Source organism: Periplaneta americana, chromosome 6, assembly GCF_040183065.1.
Source record: "Periplaneta americana isolate PAMFEO1 chromosome 6, P.americana_PAMFEO1_priV1, whole genome shotgun sequence".
Lineage (NCBI taxonomy): Eukaryota > Metazoa > Arthropoda > Insecta > Blattodea > Blattidae > Periplaneta > Periplaneta americana.
Genome location: NC_091122.1, coordinates 59,260,095 through 59,283,589, shown reverse-complemented (window position 1 = coordinate 59,283,589; position 23,495 = coordinate 59,260,095). Strand labels below are relative to the sequence as shown.

Sequence of the window (23,495 nt, the reverse complement as noted above, 5' to 3'; positions counted from 1 at the left end):
CAGCTTCAAATATTTTGGATATACTGTAAATAGTAACATGAGCTGCTGCCAGGAAGTCAAAAGGAGGATAGCAATGGCAAAGGAAGCGATTAATTAAAAAAAAATATCTTCTGCGGATTATAGGGCAGAAACATGGGCATACGACGAGTGAAGAGACATGACCGGAAGCATTTGAAATCTGGATATGGAGAATAATGGAGCATGTGAAATGGACTGAAGTTGCGCTAGAAAGAGTGCGTGAAGAAAGAATAATGCTGCAACTCATCAGAAAGAGAAAAAGAAATTGGTTGGATCACTGGCTGAGAAGAAACTGCCGACTGAAGGATCCATTGGAATGAAAGGTGAACGGAAGAAAAGTTCGAAGTAGAAGAAGATATCAAATTATAGACAACATTAAGATATATGGATCGTAAGACACGAAAGACCTATCCTTGGGCAGAAAATTATGAATGAATGAATGAATGAATGAATGGATTTATGTAGCCTATATGTGCCCGATCTTAGAATTTTTGCGTATAGCCTACATAGGCCATATTAGCGATTCTTTTTGTTGTTAGTTCTCACTGCGAGTTCCCGCTGATAATCAAATCGCTAAAGCAGCTCTCAGACGATCAATATATTATGCAGTCAATAAACTTAACTGGCCCCCTACGATCAATATTTAACCACAAAATATTCGTAATTGATTAACTAGCGGACTTACTCGTGTTAATTATATAAGTCTGTGCGGCTTACAGCTGTTTCGGTGCTTCATCACACCATCCTCAGAGCCTACTAGATAGCCTACTAGATCTAGTAGGCTTTGAGGATGGTGTGATGAAGCACAGAAACAGCTGTAAGCCGCACAGACTTACATAATTAACACGAGTAAGTCCGCTAGTTAATCAATTACTTATATTCAAGTGTTAAAAGTAGTATACGCAAGATTCAAAATGGACAAAATATTCAATTTCTGGCTGAAATTCAACAATGTCAGATCAAAAGAAAGCTTGTGGAGCCATTATTTCGCATCGGCAATAATTTTTTTACTTGATTATTTAACGACGCCATATCAACTACTAGGTTATTTAGCGTCGATGGGAGTGGTAGTAACGAGATGGGATTTGGTGAGATGAGGCCGAGGATTCGCCACAGATTACCTGTTATTTGCCTTGGGAAAAACCTCGAAAAGAACCCAACTAGTAATCAGTCCAAGCGGGAATCGAACTCGCGCCTAAGCGCAACTCCGGATCGGCAGGCAACCGACTGAGCTACGCCGGTGGCCGATAAAAAAATTACCATAGAGAAACAGACCATGGACTTTTGAAGATATTCTGTAACACGAAACTTTCGGTAGTTTTCAATAAAAGTTAACAAGGCTTCTCAGGTATCAGAATTTTATGTCGAGTCACTGTTTACATTGGGTGAGTTTCCATCCATCTCTACGTCTTCACAGACCATAATATCACAGTTTAGTATATACAGTCACGAAGCTCAATACGTAGGGAATATGCATCCATAAATAGTTGCTACCCACTAGGATCGCTACTATCGCCTCATTACAGACAATGCGAAATAGTACCGGCACAGTCTATTGTTCCTAGTACCCCCATCAACTAAAGCTTCGTGATTGTATATACTAGACTGCGTCAGGTAATAACAACATAGAGTTCCGGCCCTCAGATGGTCGATATAATAATACTGTCAATGTTAAATATAGCCTATTCCAGCACACATTCATTAATAGCGACAATATTACAATTTTGACAATAAATTATAATGAGTTAATAACGATCGTCTAAGGGCCCCTTAATGAAGTACCTTATCGAAAAAATGAAGTAACTTATTAATGGAAGTTGTAGTGGAAATGAGAAATCGTTAGTAGACATTTTGTTATATAATAATATAAATAATGTCACAATTTGGAAAAGTAAACGGTGGCTTAATGTACCTGTATATAAAATTGGGAAAGAATTAATCCTGTTATTCTAAATGAAATTCTTAGGCACTCATGTGGTTGCGGAAGTCTTAGCACAACTAAGATCTTCCATTTTTGGAGCTGCTGTATGGAACAAAGTTACGTTTTCTGAACTCCAGTTGACAGCATAGTATATTTCGCTAAAGATGCTAAACTGTAAAGAGCGCATATATAAAGGTTTGATTGCGAGAGACCATTTAACATTTCTTCTCAGACAGAATCAAGTCAAAACAGTCGCTTAAATAAAGTATGTAATATTAGCGCAGGTAATTTTTTTATTCATTATCACTGTTCTGTACTGGTCATACAGGTTTTACGGGTTAGTGCAGTTTTGTATTTACATCCTGAAAGTACGTTGTACTTATAATGATGTCACATATAATGTGACGTTTGTATTAAATTAGCTCAGTAAATTGTTAAGGTGATTATTAAGTGTTGTACAGTACCTGATATTATGAACTTACAGTAATGGTTAACCTCTGAATGATTTCTTCACAGTTGTTGTAGATCAGTACGTTACATTATTTGAGTCGCCTAGAATCAAACTGCACTTTATTAAAAAAATCTGATTTGTCAGAAAAGACAAAAAAACTGGTGCACTCCACAGTCCACATGGTGATTTTACTACTAATGTTAAGATAAATTCCAATTTGACTCCAAACGAGCAGTTTATTGCATTCCCTGAAAAATTCTGCACTAATTGATTCTAAGAGACTCATTTTTTTTATTTCGTGTATAGTCCTAGCGTCCAATTAATACCCAGGTGGAAGGCTTTGTTGGTTATATCAGTTTTGCACGCATCAGTGCTTGTAATGTCAAGCCATGTCGCATTTTAGAAATATATTTCGTAATGTATTTTAGTCAAGTGCAATTATTAATCTATAACATGACTTTTCTTGCAGACATACACTGGTTCAATCCTTGTGGCTGTTAATCCCTATCAGATTCTACCAATCTATACAGCAGAACAAATAAAGTTGTACAAAGATAGAAAAATCGGAGAACTACCGCCGCACATATTTGCAATTGGTGATAACAGCTACACTCATATGAAGCGCTATGGACAAGATCAGTGCATAGTTATAAGGTAAGAATTGCGTATTTCATTGGTAGGTAAAATTTATTGTAATTGTTTTAATGTAAATGTTAAGAGATATTAAACAAACATTGACAGATCCTGCACTAATAACGATATTCCATACGATATACTTATGTAAAGTGACCAGATTTTCAGGTCCCAAAATCGGGACATCTTGCAAAATGTGACAGTAAATGAATTGTGAATTTTTTTGTATAAATTTACTTGAGAACTATAAATAAATACCCAGTAAAAGAAACATAATTGCGATAAAAACAACACTTTGCAATACATGTGTAAAATAACATAAAACACAAAAATGACATATTATACATATTAAAAATAGACTTTTATGTGTAGAATAGATTGTTTCAGAAGGGAGTCAGTTGGTCTATTGTGTGCTTGAGATTTTCATTATAAATTCCGTCTGGTCTTGTTGATTCTTGTCTTTCGCCTTAAGGAGGGCTGCTCTTACTTCCGCTATGCTTATGTCAACTTTTAAGTCTGGTTCACAATAAATCGGGAACGAGAACCAGAACGAGAATTGGAAATGGAGGATGTAAAAGTGAAGATTTTTGATTCTCAATAAACCGAGAACGGAAACAGCTATGCAGATCGATATGTATGTCAATAACGATATATGTAAAGTTGATATTATGCATTCTGATGTTATATGTGGGCTATTCCATATGAAATCGATCAGTAAAAAACCTCGCATTTTTTAATACTGTAATTTTTTCCCTATTTATACAAGGTGCTGAGGACAGTGCATTTTCAAAAATATACTATCGAAAGTCAAAACGGTTTTCGTACTATTGAGCGACAAATTTAGCGTATTTTGTAAAAACAAGCCTTTTCAGCGCTTAGAGCTCTGGAACCATTTAGTGCAGAACATTGAAGCTGACATTTGGTAGGTTATGTTAAGAAGTAACACTTATTTTTATTGTATACAGAGAGACAGATAATCTGATTTTACTTACTTTTAGGCTTTTTTCCAATTTGTAAAAATGTAAAAAATATTGAGAAAAAAACTTGCATTATTAAGAGGGACTAAGGCATTGTTTGCTTAGTGGCTCGGCAATAAGTTTCGAGGGTATTAAATAAATTATTTTCACACGCCTAGACTTGAAAGGCGCAGTACCGCACGCACTGGCCGAGAGCTGAAGATAAACGAGCGTTGGGCGTCATTTTACTCCTGTGTTTATGAAAACTTGTGATAAAGCTAGTCCAGCTATGCGCTACTAGACGAAACATAACGTGTTTGTCTCCTGGCCTTGCTTGTCTCGGCTAGCTCCCACCTCACAGTCAGCTGGTTACTTCACGTGCGTACTATTCATTTTCTTTATTTGATATTTTCAATACTTTTTTATCAACGATGCACCAGTAAAAAATATGTGTTTATTTGTACTTTCAATGTGGAATCTAACCATATATTTTTAAAATATTTTTTCGTGGTCAAAGGCGTCTTAATGAAGAAAATTTCCATAAAAAGTAAGAAAAACTGTTTACATGTCAATATAAACTTTAATTTCTCAGCATCAAAATAAACCATGATTTTGATCATTGGGGGAAAGGGTTTCGGAGCCACAACAGTTTAAAGTTGCTAATTTTATGAAAATACGATAAATTAAAATATTTTAAATTTAAACACTATGAAGTTCTGATGCCTCAGACTTTGCACAAAGCATTGTATCACAGTTGTCAACGGACAGAAAAAGTTTCATTGTATTTAAAAATTGCAAGGTCAGTTTTCTCTACATTTCGGTCGATTTGAGATGGAATAGCCCATGTATTTAATTGACCAACGACTTTCTCTCATGAGAACAAACTAGCCAAAATAAACACGGGTTAACCAACTTCAGAATTTAGGACACAGAATATTTAAGAATTCAATTCACGTGTTACTGTTACACGTAGCATATATTGAACAGGATTATACTGAATTTCCGAGTTAGTTAGAAACGATGCATGAAGAAGAAATTATGTCATAGCCTTCTTCCTACAAAATATACGACGATCAAGGCTGTGTTCGGAAACGAGAACAGCAACGTTGAAACTTGAGCCACCTCACGTTCCCGTTTCTGAGCTCTGGCAAGCTTCTTGTTAATTGTGAATGCTCATATTTAAATATACACATTTTAACATTTCTTCCGTTCTCGTTCTGGTTCTAGTTTCCGGTTTATTGTGACCCAGCCTTTAGTCGTATGACTCTGGCTCTTTTATTTGGCATCCATTGCTTAGGTTACCTCTGTTGAGGGGAAGGGAGAAGTGTTTTTCTCAAGTTCCATTGGGATCTCTGTGGCAATGCTGGTTAACTTTCTTCCAAAGGCAAGAAAGGACCCTGTTAGCGCCTCTTGAGCTTGAGCTTTTCTTTGTTCTTGTATGAAATTAGTTTTCTTTGTCTTTAGCTGTTTCTATATGGTTTCCTTTTCCCTACAAAGAGATTTAGATTTTCCTCGGAAAGTCTGTCTGTGCTCTATGCAAGAGTTTGATCACTTCTCTGCTCTGTTTGAAGTACTCAGTATCAAACAAGGTTTGGGTGTCCTTTGCCCCTGGGGGATGAGTGATGATTTTATATAGTTTTCTATTCATTTCAGAGCGGTATCTACGGAGCTATTATTATCATACATCCCAGAAAAGAGTGGCTGGTCGGTTGACCGTGCCCTGCGTGGTTTCCGCCAAGCGCATAACCATTTTTCCGATGCTTCTCCAATATATAACGGTACTAACAATAAATGTTCAATAATTTGGACTTACCATGCTCACAGTCGTTGCTGAAAATGGCCCCTATTTGCCGCCACAAACAACTGACATCTTCTGATAAATTAATGAACAACACTCTGAAGTTCCACATCATTGATAGCTTGGGTTTTTTCTCGTATATAGTCTTTTAGTTCATCTATAGAATGAGGATATTTCCTATAAACCCTACCTTTTAGTGTTCCCCATAAATAAAAGTCAGGGTGTTATATGTGGGCTTCGTGGAGGCCACAAATTATTACTGGTTAGTCTGGTACCGAAAATACGCCTCAATTCCTTCATTGACAAGGCAGCTGTATGAGCAGTGGCGAAATCTTTTTGGAAATAAACTGACAATCATTCCGCATAAGAACACTACGTTTTCTGCTTGATATTCGATTCTTCACTCAGCCTGTTTCTTTAAATCTTTTAGTGAGTGGTCTAAATGTTTTGGCAGAAGGCACAGGTCTATTTGGAAACTTTATTAGAAATGTTCGTCTTATTTTCACACACGACCTTCTGCCTTTTGTGTAGGTATTGTACATATACACACGTTCACACAGTGAGAATTTGTTGCTAGGCATTACCTAAATACACAATAATCACTAAACTTTATACACTAACGTTGTGCACTTGAAGAATCGAGAGTTTCATTACACGACTTCTAAGCACACTGAATGCCATATGGCTACTGGAGCTCGATTGCGCGAAACAAACAGCACGTGGCAGAAACCATGCAGAGTGCAGCTGGCCAGTCGGCCGCTCTTTTCTGGGACGTTGATAATAATAGCTCTGTAGTTGGCCCTTTTTAAAAAAGGCTTATGTTTCGTCAATTGCTTGTTTTCTAGTTCCCAGTTGTGTTCCCTCCAGTTTCCTTGAGACTGTAGGGAAATTTACTGTTTTTTTGTTGGCTTCTCCTTTATTAGTGTAATTATTGATTCTACCAGTAGATGTTTTCTCAGAACAGTAGCTGGTGAGGAAGAGAGTACTTGTATGAGTTGTATGAAAATGCAGTCTTGCAGCATCTGGCTACTATACCACATGGAATGAAAACAGTAGTCATTTAGCCAATCACATGGCTCATTACATCTCTTCAAGTCCAACTCTACGTATTGGAATACTGGCACTGCCAGCCTCTTTCATTGAATTGAATATGAGTGGTAGCCAATTTTGAAACTAATGTCTTGAGCCCTGATGTTTAGGCATTTATAACAGTTAAAATAGGCAGGCAACAGGTCAATCCGTATAAGAGACAAATTAGCCAGAAATATTAGAAAAGAACCTGATAATATAAATCTAATAAATTATTACAAAAAATACAGAAATACCTTAACTCTTATTATAAGAAACATGAAAACTCAGTATTATCAATCTCAATTTCAGAAGTATCGAAATAATCCTAGGAAATTTTGGCAAACTATTAATGAAGCCACAGACGTAAATGTGAACCAAAATAGTATCATATCAGAGATTTTAAATGAAGAGGGAGAAATATTTAAAAACAAAAAAGACATAGCTAATGAATTTAATAAATATTTCTCAAAAGTAGGACATAGCATTGCATCGAACATCAACAAATCGGCATTTAACACGAAAAATTATTGCAGTGGCCATAATAAGCACGCATCTTCCTCCATGTTTTTATCACCAGTAACTGAAGAAGAAATTTATAATATTGTTAAATCCTTAAAAAATAATGTCTCACCGGGAATCGACAAAATTACAAATAACACATTAAAGATTATCATTAAACATATATTAAAACCGCTTGTTTATGTATTCAATCTATGTCTCACCCAAGGAGTTTTCCCAGAATCTCTGAAAAATGCTGTAGTTGTACCGGTCCATAAGTCAGGGGAAAGAAAAAGTCTGAATAACTATAGACCTATATCCTTGCTCTCTAGCTTCTCAAAGATATTAGAAAAATGTTTAAAAAACAGATTAGTAAATTACTTAGAGAAAAATGAAATTCTCTCCAAACATCAGTATGGCTTCAGAAATAAATTATCTACGGATGACGCAATTATTGAAGTCACTGGTAAAATTATGCAGGAGTTGGATAACGGTTCTAAATGTTTAGGGATTTTCTTAGATTTAAGGAAAGCTTTTGACACGGTGAACCATCGTTTACTTCTGGACAAATTATTTGATATAGGAGTCAGGGGTATTGCGCATAAGTTATTTCAATCATACTTAAACAAAAGAACTCAGGTAACCAAAATTGATGATAATATCAGTGAAAATGTAAATATTGATATAGGTGTCCCTCAGGGAACAATTTTAGGTCCTATTCTATTTTTAATATATATTAATGATTTATTAAACATTGATTTGAAAGTACATAATGGCTCCTGTTATTCTTACGCTGATGATACGGTGGTGATTTTCAGTGGTTTAACTTGGGAGGACACTTATAAACATGCCAATGTAGGTATAAATTTTATCAAAAACTGGCTTGATGCAAATTTGCTATCTCTAAATATAACTAAAACTACTTTGGTGCCATTTTCTTTAACAGTCTCTGGATTGAACAAATTGAAATCACTTTCTCATTTAAAATTAATAATCCACAACTCATTTTGTAAACTCTCTACAACCTGTAAATGCCCTTGCCTGAAAGAATCTGTAGATGTGAAATACCTGGGAATTATTGTTGATCAGCACTTGAAATGGGATAGACAAATCACCTTTTTATGTAACAGAATACGTAAAACAATTTACAAATTTGTAAACCTTCGCCATTACTTGCCTACTCACGTATTACGTTTGGTTTATTTGGCTCTAGTTGAATCTGTTATCCAATATGGTATAATTGGATGGGGAGGCATTACAAAAACTGCTCTTTTTCCTCTAATTATGTTGCAAAAACGTATAATCAAAATTTGTTTGAAAAGGCGACTGGATTATCCAACAAATTTGATCCATTCTGAATTGAATGTTTTTAGAATTGACCAAATTTATGAATACTCTTTAATGAAATTCTATCATAAAAATAGAACGAAATTTGTAGCTCAGCCACATGCTCATAATACGAGACGAAATGAAATTCTTAAATTAGTTGAACCTAAATATTTCACATCTGCTGCTTTACTACACAGTACAAATTATGGTCCACGGCTATATAATTCGATAATAAAATTTCATCCAGAATTGACTACTTTAAGCAATGAAATTTTCAGATCCAGAATTAAAAAATTTATATGACAGACTTCCCTGTATATATATTATGTACCATGTATTGTAAAACAAGTTTATTTCTATCCTAAGTGTATTTTTCTATTTTATCTTGGTTACTATCTCAACATGACCTGCACTAATTATACTACTAATAATAATTTAATATTAATCCATCAATCTAAACATCGTCTCTTTTTTCACTCAGTTATTATTAGTATTATTATTTACTAATTTTATTACAATCTTTATGTGAGCTTTTTTCTTAAGTATTTTGTCTACAAAGTATGTGTATCTATGTAACGGAACTGTCCCCGAACACGAGCTTTGCTCTTTCGGGGTATTTTAATGTAACGTTTTTATGTATATGTTATTATTAAATAAATAAATAAATAAAAATAAAATAAAACAAAAGGCAATAAAAACGTAAAAAAAAGACATTATAAATTTTAAAAAGGCATAATATATTTTAGCAATAAATTTAAATTGTATCAACATAACTCACATATTTACTTCGTAGGTGACACATGTTGACTTATAAAATATATATTTTTTTTTTCGTGATTAATTGCCTCTTCATAAACCTTACATAACAAAACTGTTCCATTGGTTGGAAACACATGGGCACCAAATTCACTAATGTAAGCATGAAGTTTACTTTTCAATGGTTTACTGAATTTAGGCATTCTAGCTAATCGATCTTATACCTTCTGTGAGCCGACAATAACAGACTGTTCCTCACTCAAATTTCTTTCTCCTACAATAATAAACACGTGTAGCACAAAATTGTAACAGTAAGATTTAAAACTATGAAAGCAAACAGTTGGAAATGCTACGTGACAACTTCTATGAGAATGGGCTTGATATTTAAAATTATAAAGCTGATTGTTGGCATCGTGAAGACATGACAATATTATATTTTTAAATGTGGATTGTCGATCATTATTCATATTACACTAATAGTGTTTAAGTACGATTATTAGCAGATTAAGCACCGAAATAAATTACTTTTATTTACTATTGTTAGTAAAGTTAGTCATTGTTTCAAATATTTAAATTTACTACATATTACATTACAATTAATTAGAAAATTGTAAATAAACAAGAAATATTGCATTAAAATGACAAAAAAAGGCATTTATTAGTAAGAAACGCCTTAAAAAGGCAAAATAGGCAAAATAAAAATTGGCCCTATCACTTTTATTTACTCCAAATCACATTTATATCTGTGCAAATAATGATTTACTTTCACCCAGTAAAAAATCATTTTGCCAAACATCCGGGCTCTACTAATGTAGTATAATAGCAACACCAGCAGTCGCAATTAACTGACTATTCTGTCAACTTTGGAGCTCATATTCTTAAAAGCATTACTATAAATGCAGAAAAATCTGAATCTGGACAAATCATAACATCTAGGCAAAATTCGGGACTGTCCCAGGAAAATTGGGATGGATAGTCACCTTAATTTATGTTTTGGGTATAAACCTTCACATGATGCGAAACTTTTTAATAGCTGTGGGCTACCGTATCTAACAACCTATTCTCTTTCTTTTATGCCGAGTTGCGTTGAATAGATGGCTGATTCTACTTTTCTTATTAGTTCCGAAAATATATAGACTTGAAGCTCATATAAAAACAGAAGTTTGTAATTAGATACGAATGACTTGCTGTTCTTGAAGAAGTTTGTAATTTACCCCCCCCCCCTTTTTTTTTGTTCGGTGATCTTAAGAGACAGAACAGCAGCTTCCTAATTAGTTCCTGTCTGTATTAATATTACACTACGCCTTTATATTGTAATTACCACAATATGATATTACTGTTATTTGTAGCTTTTTGTAGTACAGTTTCGTGTTAAATCGTTATTTCTTTTTAAATAATGTTGAGGTATAGTTTGTAATAAATTATGGAACTGTAATTATTTTAATTAAGCAGTCTTGTTTTGTATAGTACTCATACTGAAGTGTGACTTGTTGAAATTATTCTTACTGTGGCATTTTTTTAATACTGGGTAGTATTTCAACATATTAAATACGAGGCATGTTCTTAAAGTAAGTTCCGTTTTCAGTTATAGCCGTTGCATCACTGCAATCGTTATTTTGCGCAGCATGTTTTCTTCTTCAGCCCTCAGGCAAGCTGTGCATGCAGTTTCAGAGCTTCAGTCCGTGTGTGTGGTTAGTTGTGATCAGTTGAAATGTTTAAAGTGATCGAGCACCCTGCCAACTGTGAGATGCTGTCTGTTATCCATTTCTTGAATGCGAGAAACATCAAACCAGCTGACATACATCGTCAACTTTGTGAGGTGTATGGTGATGATGCCATTAGTGATGGAATGGTCAGGAGATGGGTTAGGCAGTCGAACGAGGGCCACGTCTCTGTGCATGACGAGCAGCGTACCGGTCGGCCATCTTTGATCAATGACGACTTGGTGCGTGCTGTCGATGAAAAAATTAATGAGGACAATTTCTTCGCTTTCCTTGAATTTTCCACAAATGTCGTGGAGTGTTTGCTACAAAATTGAGACAGATCGATTACAATATCGAAATTTGTGCTCACGATGGGTACCCAAAATGCTCACCAAGGAACACAAAACCAAACGAGCTTCCAGTGCATTGAGCTTTCTCACACGTTACAGTGAGCAAGGCGTGAGTTTCTTGACCATATCGTGACAGGTGACGAGACTTGGGTGTCTCACATGACACCTGAATTGAAGCAGCAGTCCATGGAATGGAGGCACACTGCATCGTCAAGGAAAAAGAAATTCAGACAAACCATGTCAACATGCAAGATCATGTGCACTGTTTTTTGGGACAGAAAAGGAGTCCTACTCAACGAATTCTTGCCTCGGGGTGAAACCATTAATAGAGAAACCTATTGTCAGACCTTGAAGAAGCTCCGTCGCGCAATTCAGAACAAGAGACGTGAGATGCTGATCGACAGAGTTGTGTTGCTTCATGACAACGCTCGGCCACACACAGCTCGTGACACCCAAAATCTCATCTCGAAATTTGGCTGGGAACAAATTGACCATCCTCCCTACAGCCCTGATTTGGCTTCGAGTGACTTTCATCTCTTCCTGCACCTCAAGAAGTTCCTCAGTGGTCAATGTTTTGATGGCGACGATGAAGTGAAAACAGCAGTGCAGGAGTGGTTCGCATCGCAGTCGGGCGAATTCTACAGTGGGGGGATAGAAAGACTTGTCCCACGACTCGATGAATGCCTCAATAATGGTGGAGATTATGTTGAGAATAATTGAAGTGTGGGGAATACAATGCAATAAAAATGGTTTGTAAATATCTTCCCGTTTACTTACTACACCCTTTTGGAACTTACTTTAAGAAAACGCCTCGTATTTATGTCTTGTAACAATACAGGGAGTTCCTTTGCAGACGGTCTCACTTCAGCCTCTACCTAATAAAATCTGTTGAGTCGTCATACACCGGCATACAGACAGATCCTTACATGCTTCCCTGTGCAGACCCATTCCCAACCTACCCTCCACCGCTTAGCTTCCTCAGATAGGTGCTTCCCCCACTGCTGTGATATAAGTTGATGGAACATGACAACCTGGGACCGGTTTACGTAGGAACTCTGTCTGTGCAAATTCACGAACTTAATTTCATATGAAATTTGAAGCTTTTATTGTGATAGGATTTTGGTCTAGTAGTACCAGTATTTAAACTTATTTCATTAAATGTTCAACACATCACTGCCACTTCTTAGCACTGTCATGTTATGTTTTTGGTTCAGGGGTTGCTATGAAGTGACAAATGTAAATGTGTCTGTAAAAGATGAGCATTTTCCTGGACCAAAAATACAGTGTGACGTTGTTGCTACGAAGTTGCAGTGATCTGCTAAACATTTTTCCTTATTTCAGTCGTTTCGGAACTTCTTACTGCTTTCTTTCTTTTAAAAGGAAAAAAAAAAAAACAAAAAAAAAAGATAACATAAGTGTGTCACTTATTCGAATGGTGTCGAACTTGTTTGTAGCCTTTATCTGTTATCCTATGTGAATAATTATACTAAAAATGTAAATGCGACTAAAATAAAATAACACTAACAGACACAATTTATAATTGCCGTTTATTAAAGACTATTTTAATGTTTCTTTTAAATTATAGAAGAAATGATCAATATATTACTTTTTTTTTATCTAATTTTTTTAAAAATATTAATATAAAAATATTATTGTTTTCATTCTTAAAAACATTATTTATTTATATTCAGGTGTCTAATTTGTTGGATAGGCTATTGTTGGAAGACCTTCAAGTCAGATTTAGAAATTAAACATTATCTTATATGCCATGCTCTTTTGGAAGAGTCCAACGTTATAGAACAGTTTTTTATATTCATCTTGAAGAAAATTATTGTAATTGACATAAGATCCAATTTATTGCACACAGAAATATTCATATTATTATTTTCAGTTATAATTATTAATTGGAATATTAATTAAATTAAATCTAGAAGATATTGTAATAGTGTACATACTTAACTTAAACTATTGATTTATGAGTTACTGGAAAGTTTGCTAAATTATACGATAGTTAAAACTACATCGTCCATCTATTTTCTACATCTCTATTTACCTGCTACCACCAACTGGTTCGTAAAGTATTTATGTTCCTGTAATGTATAGTATGAGCTATTTATTATAATATATAGGCATACTCCAAAATTACTTATAAATTATATGAAAACAATGAAATATCGGTAAAATTAAATTGCATTCGAAATTTTCAAAATCTGCATATATTAACAGTGACCCAAGACAAGATTGCCCCCTATCACCGACACTTTTTAACATTTGTATTAATGGAATTATTCTCTGAATAGCATGGAAGTGAAATAAAGGGAATAAAACTCTCAATAAATTTTAATTTTAGAACACTCCTTTTTGCTGAAGAACAAGTCTTAGTAGTTAGAAGATTCAGGATACCTACTTATTAGAACTGTTCATACATAAAATTAGAAAAAAAAAAATCATAAAATATGGTTTTAATAGTATCAACAGATAAGAACAACACTATGGCATTTTTAAGACAAGATCCTGTAAGGCCGAAGATAGTTATAAATAACAAAATTATATAACATTTTATGCTCGACCATGCCAAAATGTACTAATTATACAACTGGTAGCAGTTCTTTAATGCATGTCATTAAAGTACACCTACTCATTAAAGTACAGGTCTTCAGCCAATGATAACTCAGCTTACATGTGTTCAGCCAATGACAAGTCAGCTTTGTACCGTTATAAAACCGCAAGTATAGATTATTCTCGGATATGCAATCGAAAGAGAATTAGCGAAAAGTCACGGAGGCTGGAAATCCAATACTGTCGCAGAAGGTTATGTTCTGTTACTATAATAATTAGCGTTAATTGTAAATAATATTCAAATAAATTCAATTTGTCATCTCGTTTTTCAATGTCGAATTCAATAATCAAGGTTATGATATTATAATATTATCAAGTTTAACGGGATTACATCAAGGTCAATGACATTATTGTTCCTCGGAAAAAATCAATACTTTCGCGTCTGCGCACATCTCACAATTCACGACCTAGAACAAGGTCACTTCCGATCTTGTCAGATACAAATAAAATGTATACATCTGAATACCGGTAATTTCAAATTAGAAATATGGTCGAGCATAAAAAGTCGGATGAAACTCGCCTATAATGGTAATTAAGAAGCTCGTATGAAAATTATGAAACGCTCGTTTCATAAACATCCATACTCGCTTCTTAATTACTATCATTATAGGCTCTTTGCATAATGTACTATTATGCTCGACCATGCCGAAATGTAGTAATTATACACCTGGTAGTAGCCCTTTAATGCACCACATTTAAGTACACCTATGCATTATAATTCAGTTGTTCAGCCAATGAGAAATCACCATTGTACCATTATAAAACCGCAAGTAACGATTATTCTCGGATATGCAATCGAAAGACAATTAGCGAAAAGTCACAGAGGCTGGAAATGCAATACTGTTGCAGAAGGTTATGTTCTGTTACTATAATAATTAGCGTTAATTGTAAATAATATTGAAATAAATTCAATTTGTCATCTCGTTTTTTCAATTCTAAATCAATTTCCAGGTTATATCAAGACTAATCTTCATGTTATTCTCTAGATTATATCAAGGTTAATGACATTCGTGCCTCGGAAAAAATCAATACTTTCGCGTCTACGCACATCTCACAATTCAGGTCAGTTCTGCTCCTCACTTACATAACCATAACATGAACACTTATGAATAATTTCAAGTTAGAAATATGGTCGAGCATAAAAAGTCGTATGAAACTTGCCTATAATGGTAATTAAGACGCTCGTATGAAAATTACGAAACTCGCTTGCGCTCGTTTCATAAACATACTCGCGTCTTAATTACTACCATTATAGGCTCATTGCATAATGTACTATTCAATTACCTAGGATTCACTTTATGTTACTTACTTACTTACTTACTTACTTGCTTCCTTACTTACTTACTTACGTTTTAGGAACCCGGAGGTTCATTGCCACCCTCACATAAACCCGCCATTGGTCCCTATCCTGAGCAAGATTAATCCAGTCTCTACCATCATATCCCACCTCCCTCAAATCCATTTTAATATTATCTTCCCATCTACGTCTCGACCTCCCCAAAGGTATCACTTTATGTTATGAAACAGAAAAGAATATGGCAATAAAGTTTCTTAAATTTTTGTAAGTCACACATGTCATAAATAGAACTTTCAAATCTTTCACGACATTACAATGGTATTGTGTATAGCCTATACATTGTATTGTTATTGTTTATATTGTGTGTACCACTGCCACCGAGTGCTTGCCCACTTGCAGTGTAAATACATACATACATACATACATACACATAACAAACTAAATTAAAATTATAATTATAGACTAGCACATTAGCAATACCAGTATCTATATCTACCTACTCTTCTATGTATAAGGATGCAAAATCTGGACTTTGAAAGAGGAGGACAAATGAATCACAGCAGCAGAAATGAAAGTTTTAAGAAAAATAGCTAAATGCACATGGCAGAATCACAAACACAATGAAGATATCCACAAGAAACTGAAAAGCTCGACAGGTGCATAGCTTTACTATACTTACATTACACATTCCGAAAAAATGTGTGTTAGAAATGTATTGGTTAATATGTCAATAGATAGCCTATACAGTTTATAATTTCTAGACTCACATCCAAACTTTTTTGAATCGTGATTTTTACATGACATTTTCATTTTGTCACATGTATTTTCTTAATCAAATAGATGTTCAAGCAAGAATTTAAATACAAATTCAACTAGGAATTTAAACAATAAACATACGTTAGCATTGTCAATTTGATATTCGTAACAGGTGACTACTTGTATGTCAGAAAATAATAATAGCTTTGCAGAAAACTGGTTTTCTGTTCTTCATGATACAAGTTCTTGAAATTTTTTCGTAAGTACATCTTCTAAACAAACAGAAAGCTTTTAGTTGCAGCTAGTCACATTGGAAGAGTAGCCAGAACTGTAAATATTTGTCTCCCTGCTTGGCAGCTGTTGTGTTCGACAGCTTACTTAATGTTTCTGAACTAAATACACACAGGTCTTAACGCTGGTTTCTGCTGTTCAATTTATTTATTTATTTATTTTAAATATTTTTGATTTTAATTTTATATCATATAAATGAATATACTGTATAATATTATGACAAATGTGGAACAGTCTACATCATGATATGTGGTTGATAGGCTATTCTTCAGTATTATTCGAAAATCATTATATGCATCTTCTTTCAACATTTTCAGAGTGTAGACGATTTAAGTTATCAAATTTTCACAAAGAGTGTCACAATTCACTGAAAAAAGTGATCATATTTAATTATAATTGAAGAGTTCAGAGCCACAGTGGGCCAAACGCCATTTATTAAAAAAGGAGAAAGCAAGTGTTAAAGTTAAGCGAATACCGTAGTTTAATGAAGATTGTCATATTATTTAGCTTTAATGTACATACTTAATAAGCCACCAGCGTGGCTCAGTCAGTTAAGGCACTTGCCTTCCGGTCTGAAGTTGCGCTCGGGCGCAGGTTCGACCCCTGCTTGGCTGATTACCTGGTTGGGTTTTTTCCGAGGTTTTCCCCAACCGTAAGGTGAATGCCAGGTAATCTATGGCGAATCCTCGGCCTCATCTCGCTATCACCAATCTCATCGATGCTAAATAACCTCGTAGTTGATACAGCGTCGCCAAATAACCAACTTAAAAAAACATACTTTATATTACTTGCTATATGTTTCATTACGTATATTATGCTAATCACTCAATTTTAACAGTCGTTTTCTTCGTTTTTACTATATGGCGTTTGGCCCAATATGGCTCTGAACCCTTCAATTGTAAGAGGACCAGCAGCAGTAGTAGCTGATATCAATAAGTGATTATAAGTCGCTTTATGTGACAAAATATGGACGGGATTGGTAGATATTCTGTTCACAAGTTTTATGATATTATCTCAGTTTGTAGAGAGGCCAGTGGCGAAGCTACTTGGAGGCAAATGAGGCAATGCCTACCCAAAAATATCCTCACGATTAAAATTTATAAATACTGCAATAAATTTCTCTGCTGAAATTGGTGTGATTGAGAAACTCAGCTGATTGCATTGGATTCTTTGCAAAGACCTCTAAATAGTGGTACAGTACATGTCAACGACAGATATGCTCGGACATGGTGAGATTTATGGGTGAGACGAATTTTCGGTTGCCTCTTCAACAGTGACTAGAGGATGACTGGAGGAGCGGAAAATAGCACTAAGTTCTTTGATGGCAAAAGGAATTTCTAGAAATCCTTCCACGTCGCTAGGAGGCATGTCTCATGACCAACCACAGCAACACAGTGTACTGAAACTTTCCCATGCTTTAAGTTGCTGTTGCCAATTAGTATAGCTATATTTAACTACCTTTAAGTTTTTTTCAGCGATAAAATCAATGCAACTTCTGTCTTATAAATTGTTTAAATATAATTTTGCGAATTTTTTGAAGTCCTTTAACGAGAGGAATAAAATTTTCTGTATTGTTAACATACGAGTAGTAATGTACTACGTTCTGCCTACCCACTCTTTAAATATTAGCTTCGCCACTGAGAGAGGCGAAGTGTGTCTTGAATTGACGTTTTCTGCAGTGCCTTCTTTCTGCATGTTCAGTACTCGTTAGTTTTGCCCAGAAATGGGAATTGAAGTATAACAAATTCATTTTTATTACATTGAAGTGAAAGTGTAAAATAAAAGAAATACTTTTATTACTGATTAACTTTGTATCTTCTTTACTGTGTTAATATGAGGAAATTACCTGGCTGACTAGTTTTGAAGTGATATTTTTCATTGTCCGAAGACTAGGCAATGAAGAATATCATTTTGAAACTAGTCAGCAGGTAATTTCCTCATATTAACACAGTAAAGAAGATACAAAGTTACTCAGTGATTATATAGGCCTAAATGTTAAAAGTGTGTATAGAACAATGGGTATAAAAGAAACGTAAAAAATATATATTACAGTTATATGAACACTAATAAATATAATATAATTATTAAAAAATTAGTAAAAGTCGGACATGTTTCGGAGATGCTTCTCCATCCTCAGTGACTTTACCACGACGGCTGGTTCAGGTGATCGAACCGCATTGTTGCTTGGCTTAAAGGAGACGCGGTTCAGTCACCTGAACCAGCCGTCGTGGTAAAGTCACTGAGGATAGAGAAGCATCTCCGAAACATGTCTGACTTTTACTAATTGTTTAATAATTATATTATATTTATTAGTGTTCATATAACTGTAATATATATATTTTTTACGTTTCTTATCAAATCTATGAACATTGTATAATTGGCCCAACATGTGTGGTTTATCTTTGAATATGAATGGGTATAAACTTTTATGCTCAGTAAACTGTGCTGTACATCTGTGTAATTTCGAAAACTTGTATCATCTACACTTCGTGTACTAAATTATGCTACAGGATATGCCGATCTTTTAAAGTACCTACTAGACTAAATGCATTAGATTATATCATAAATCAATGCAAACCTACTGACTAATTCTAAAAGTATTCTGATGCACCGTAACTCATACTATTTTTTTTTACAAAAATTATATAAACTAAAAGTTGGCATAAACATTACTCCATAATTTAATAATTACCTCTGATTGATATTCTGGCTAATATGTATACATCTGTTATCAGGCAGTGTATCTCACTTGACAATATGTGTTAGAGGAAGAACAATAATTGTTTGTATACGTCTGAAGTCTGATTAGTGTAATATGTAGCTAATTGGCGATGTATACAATGGAGGGAGAAAGGAACTGGTCACAATATCCCATTATCTCCTGGCTTAGTTGCCTCATGAGTGATGCCTTATTGGTGTCACTTATGAGGTTCAAAACTGTCATGGAACAGTTCATTAAATAACAGTTCAATAATTATGTTCTTATTCATCTGTGCACATGTGTGAACTATCACTGGTAAATGTTAATGTAATTGCTTGTAATCATGTATTGTTTAATATAGTGGTGAGAGCGGAGCTGGCAAGACTGAAAGCACAAAATTGATTCTGCAGTACCTTGCAGCTATTAGTGGAAAACATTCCTGGATTGAACAACAGATATTGGAAGCGAACCCCATCTTAGAAGGTAAGAAATGAGACATAAACAATGTATGTACAGTAGAATTCCTCGTATCTAGCAACTGTGGGACAAAGCCAGTGCCGGATAATTGGAAAATACATGTATAGGTTATGTAAACACACACTGTACTGCACAAACATTTTTTTCCATGATGAAAATTAGTAATTTTCATATAGATATCTAAAAATAAAGTTTTGAAATACGTACAATGTTTATTTTTAGTACTGAATACAATAATGTACATTAATCAGTTCATAATTATTATAATACAGTAATACATGATGCAGTAAAAAATACTAAAAGTTTTTGTAACCTTATGACAATTTTAAGTGGTGGTCATGTGAGCCATGTGACATGAAGAGCAGTGTAGCCAACGTTGCAACTATGAAGACGATGAAGTAATGCTCGATGATTCGAGCATAAGAACATTTCGCTTGCGTTTCCCGGAATCCATTGTGCAACAGCAGTGTTTAACGGTAATATCCATGAATGATACTATCTATCACACGAATTAAATTCTTGCACACTGTAGGAACAGAGAATTTCACACTTTCGTATTTAGACTCATCCAACACCCCTTCGAAATGGGCGAGTTCAAGTGGTAAATTTAAAGATATTGTCTCTGCGCATTGTTTGCAAGGTCCAAGTGACAGCTAACCGATGCTACCCAATCTACTCCAGGGACATAATGGGAGTAACATAACATAATGGAACCATTTGTTCCATTTACATGGATTTACAGTATTCTCCTTACAATTACTTCTTCAGTTCCCTATTGTTAAGTTAATTTAAATTATACTTATCCTATATTTTTTTTTCTTACTCACTCACTATTTTGGAAGTAATTCTAAATTACTCGCTTTCTTAATACCATCCCTCCTACTATCTTTCCCTTTCTCCCTTCATTAAATATATCGTTCCTTGCCTCCAAAATCCGCTTTGTGTTTTTATAAAGATTTTGCAGGAGAAAGAAAGAAGCATTATCACTTTTAATTCTCTTTATATTCAAAGCCACTTTCCCTATAGTTTCATCATTTATGATGTAATGATTGAAATTATACCGAAAGTAGATTTGAAAATCAAGGGACTTAAAAGTGACTGTGCTTTTTTTTCCCCCCTGCAAAATCGTATTAAAAACACATAGCGGATTTTGGAGGTACAGTGACGATATTCTGTTCCACTCTTCATTTATAATCTAATAATTTAAATCTATTTATTTTTCACTAAACCATTCTTTCTACCATTCAATTTCAATTTTCTTTTCGCTGATTTCTATAACCACTTATATCATACCCCACTCACTTCTCTTTCTTTTATTATGTATAGTAAGATTTCTTCATGCTGCTGATAAAGTATGCAGATGAGAAATATGAAAAATCAAAATTTTTGGAGGTAAAAATTGAGCATCTGACGGCAAAATCTTGCACCAGATAAAATGTATTGAAAAATATTCACTATATTAGTTGGTACTGTATGTGTTGTCAGTGCATTAATTTCATGATGATGACGATGACAATGACGTTATTGCCAGTAAACCTGGAGTATATGCTTTTACCAATATCAGTGTTGAAGCTAATCTTCAAATTGATTATTTTTGTCTTCACAGCATTTGGAAATGCCAAAACCATCCGTAATGACAATTCATCCAGGTTTGGCAAGTACATAGACATTCACTTCAATCACCAAGGTGTAATAGAAGGAGCGAAGATTGAGCAGTACTTGTTGGAGAAGTCTAGAATCGTGTCGCAAAGTGCTGATGAGCGTAATTATCACATCTTCTACTGCATTCTGGCTGGTCTGTCACGTGAGGAAAAGAGCAAGTTAGAGTTGGGGGACGCATCTCAGTACAGATATCTCACAGGAGTAAGTAATGCCTTTCTCTTTTCGTTCTTAATCTGTATTTATTTAGTTTATGCAAGTGACTCTCTCTGCTATAGGGCAGATTGTGTCAGCTTTCTAGGCCAGACACTTTGGTAATAGATAATTGGCGAAAAGGTGACAGAGAAAAAGAGAAAGCCCCAGGAAAATTTTCTCAAATTCCGTATTAGTCCACCAAAAATTTCACTTTTATACATTGAGATTTGAAACGTGGTCCACAACATTGAAGCTGTCATGTTCAATTGATTCATTTCTTATTTTTCTATTTCATTTTACTTTTCAAATGGTAGGACTGGATTGGAGATTTATACTTCGAAGAGATGGAAAAATTCAAATATCTTGGAGCAACAGTAACAAATATAAATGACACTCGGGAGGAAATTAAACGCAGAATAAATATGGGAAATGCGTGTTATTATTCGGTTGAGAAGCTTTTGTCATCTAGTCTGCTGTCAAAAAATCTGAAAGTTAGAATTTGTAAAACAGTTATATTACCGGTTGTTCTGTATGGCTGTGAAACTTGGACTCTCACTTTGAGAGAGGAACAGAGATTGAGGGTTTTTGAGAATAAGGTTCTTAGGAAAATATTTGGGGCTGAAAGGGATGAAGTTACAGGAGACTGGAGAAAGTTACACAACGCAGAGCTGCAAGCATTGTATCCTTCACCTGACATAATTTTATTAGGAACATTAAATCCAGACGTTTGAGATAGGCAGGGCATGTAGCACGTATTGGCAAATCCAGAAATGCATATAGAATGTTAGTTGGGAAGCCAGAGGGGAAAAGACCTTTGGAGAGGTCGAGACGTAGATGGGAAGATAATATTAAAATGGATTTGAGGGAGGTGGGATATGATGATAGAGACTGGATTAATCTTGCTCAGGATAGGGACCGATGGTGGGCTTATGTGAGGGCGACAATGAGCCTCCGTGTTCCTTAAAAGCCAGTAAGTAAGTAAGGACTGGATTGCTGAGTTAATTTTCTCTGCCTTTCAGTTTGAGCTGACGTTGTTCCCAATTTTTTGGGCTCCATTTTAATCTATGAACGACATTTCATGACTTATATGATTTTAGCACCTATTTAAGTATGAACTACTGTTTTTATCGTAATATTACAGGGAGGCAGCATAACGTGTGAAGGAAGAGATGATGCAGCTGAATTTGCAGATATCCGATCTGCCATGAAGGTACTTCTGTTTACGGATCAAGAAATTTGGGAAATTTTGAAACTTCTTGCAGCATTACTCCACACAGGAAACATAAAATACAAGGCAGCGGTAATAGGTAAATCTGCACTCATAATTAAAATATGCTTTTGTGGTTATTAGGTAATATCACATCATTAACTTTTTATTTTCACAATGATTTCAGATATTCCCAGTGGTGTAGTTGGAAACAAATTTTAGGGGGTACTGTTAAAATCTCCTTGGTCAGACTAGACTCTATAAGGACTCGTACTGCACTTCTTTTCCAAAGTTACTTCTTCATCATGCAGTCACGTCTGCAGACTTCCTTCCAGATCGCAGCCACAATTGCATATAAGAAAAGAAATTAAACACTGACATTGATGGCCCAACATTTTTTTAGGAACTAAAGCCTAAGAACTCTTTTACTGAAAGTGTGTTTCTTTTCTTAGTACTGATATCGTTCATACAGTAATGCCCATTGACATTCTTTAGTTGAAATTGGAATATGTAACTAGACTCAAAATTCATGAACACACGAAAAGTAACAATATCTCCCTCCTCTAGCAAACTGCTAGCATTAAGCCTGAGCGAGTTTTAAAATTAGTGAATCAGTGTAGCAGAATTCTTGAGACGCCACATCATAAAATTAGTGTTATGTGAAGGTATCTACGCAAGCTTTGAAATTAGCAAATCATTGTAGCAGATTTCTTCATGCTCCATGCCATGAAGTTATAGTTCCGTCGCTCTAATTTCTGGCAGCCAATCACGTTGAAGTTCTTTTACATTTAAACGTGTGCGTCTTGTGA

General features: G+C 34.8%; 1 protein-coding gene across 5 annotated transcripts in view; it reads left to right on the top strand.

The window, feature by feature from the left end:
- ck (myosin-VIIa ck) overlaps nt 1-23,495 on the top strand; it is a 324,722-nt gene that overhangs the window by 207,861 nt on the left and 93,366 nt on the right. For all 5 annotated transcript variants that reach the window (XM_069828148.1, XM_069828151.1, XM_069828147.1 and 2 more), the window contains 4 exons: nt 2,860-3,044; nt 19,510-19,631; nt 21,232-21,488; nt 22,621-22,786. In XM_069828148.1, the coding sequence (XP_069684249.1) occupies nt 2,860-3,044; nt 19,510-19,631; nt 21,232-21,488; nt 22,621-22,786 (730 nt within the window). The remainder of the gene's footprint in view (nt 1-2,859; nt 3,045-19,509; nt 19,632-21,231; nt 21,489-22,620; nt 22,787-23,495) is intronic.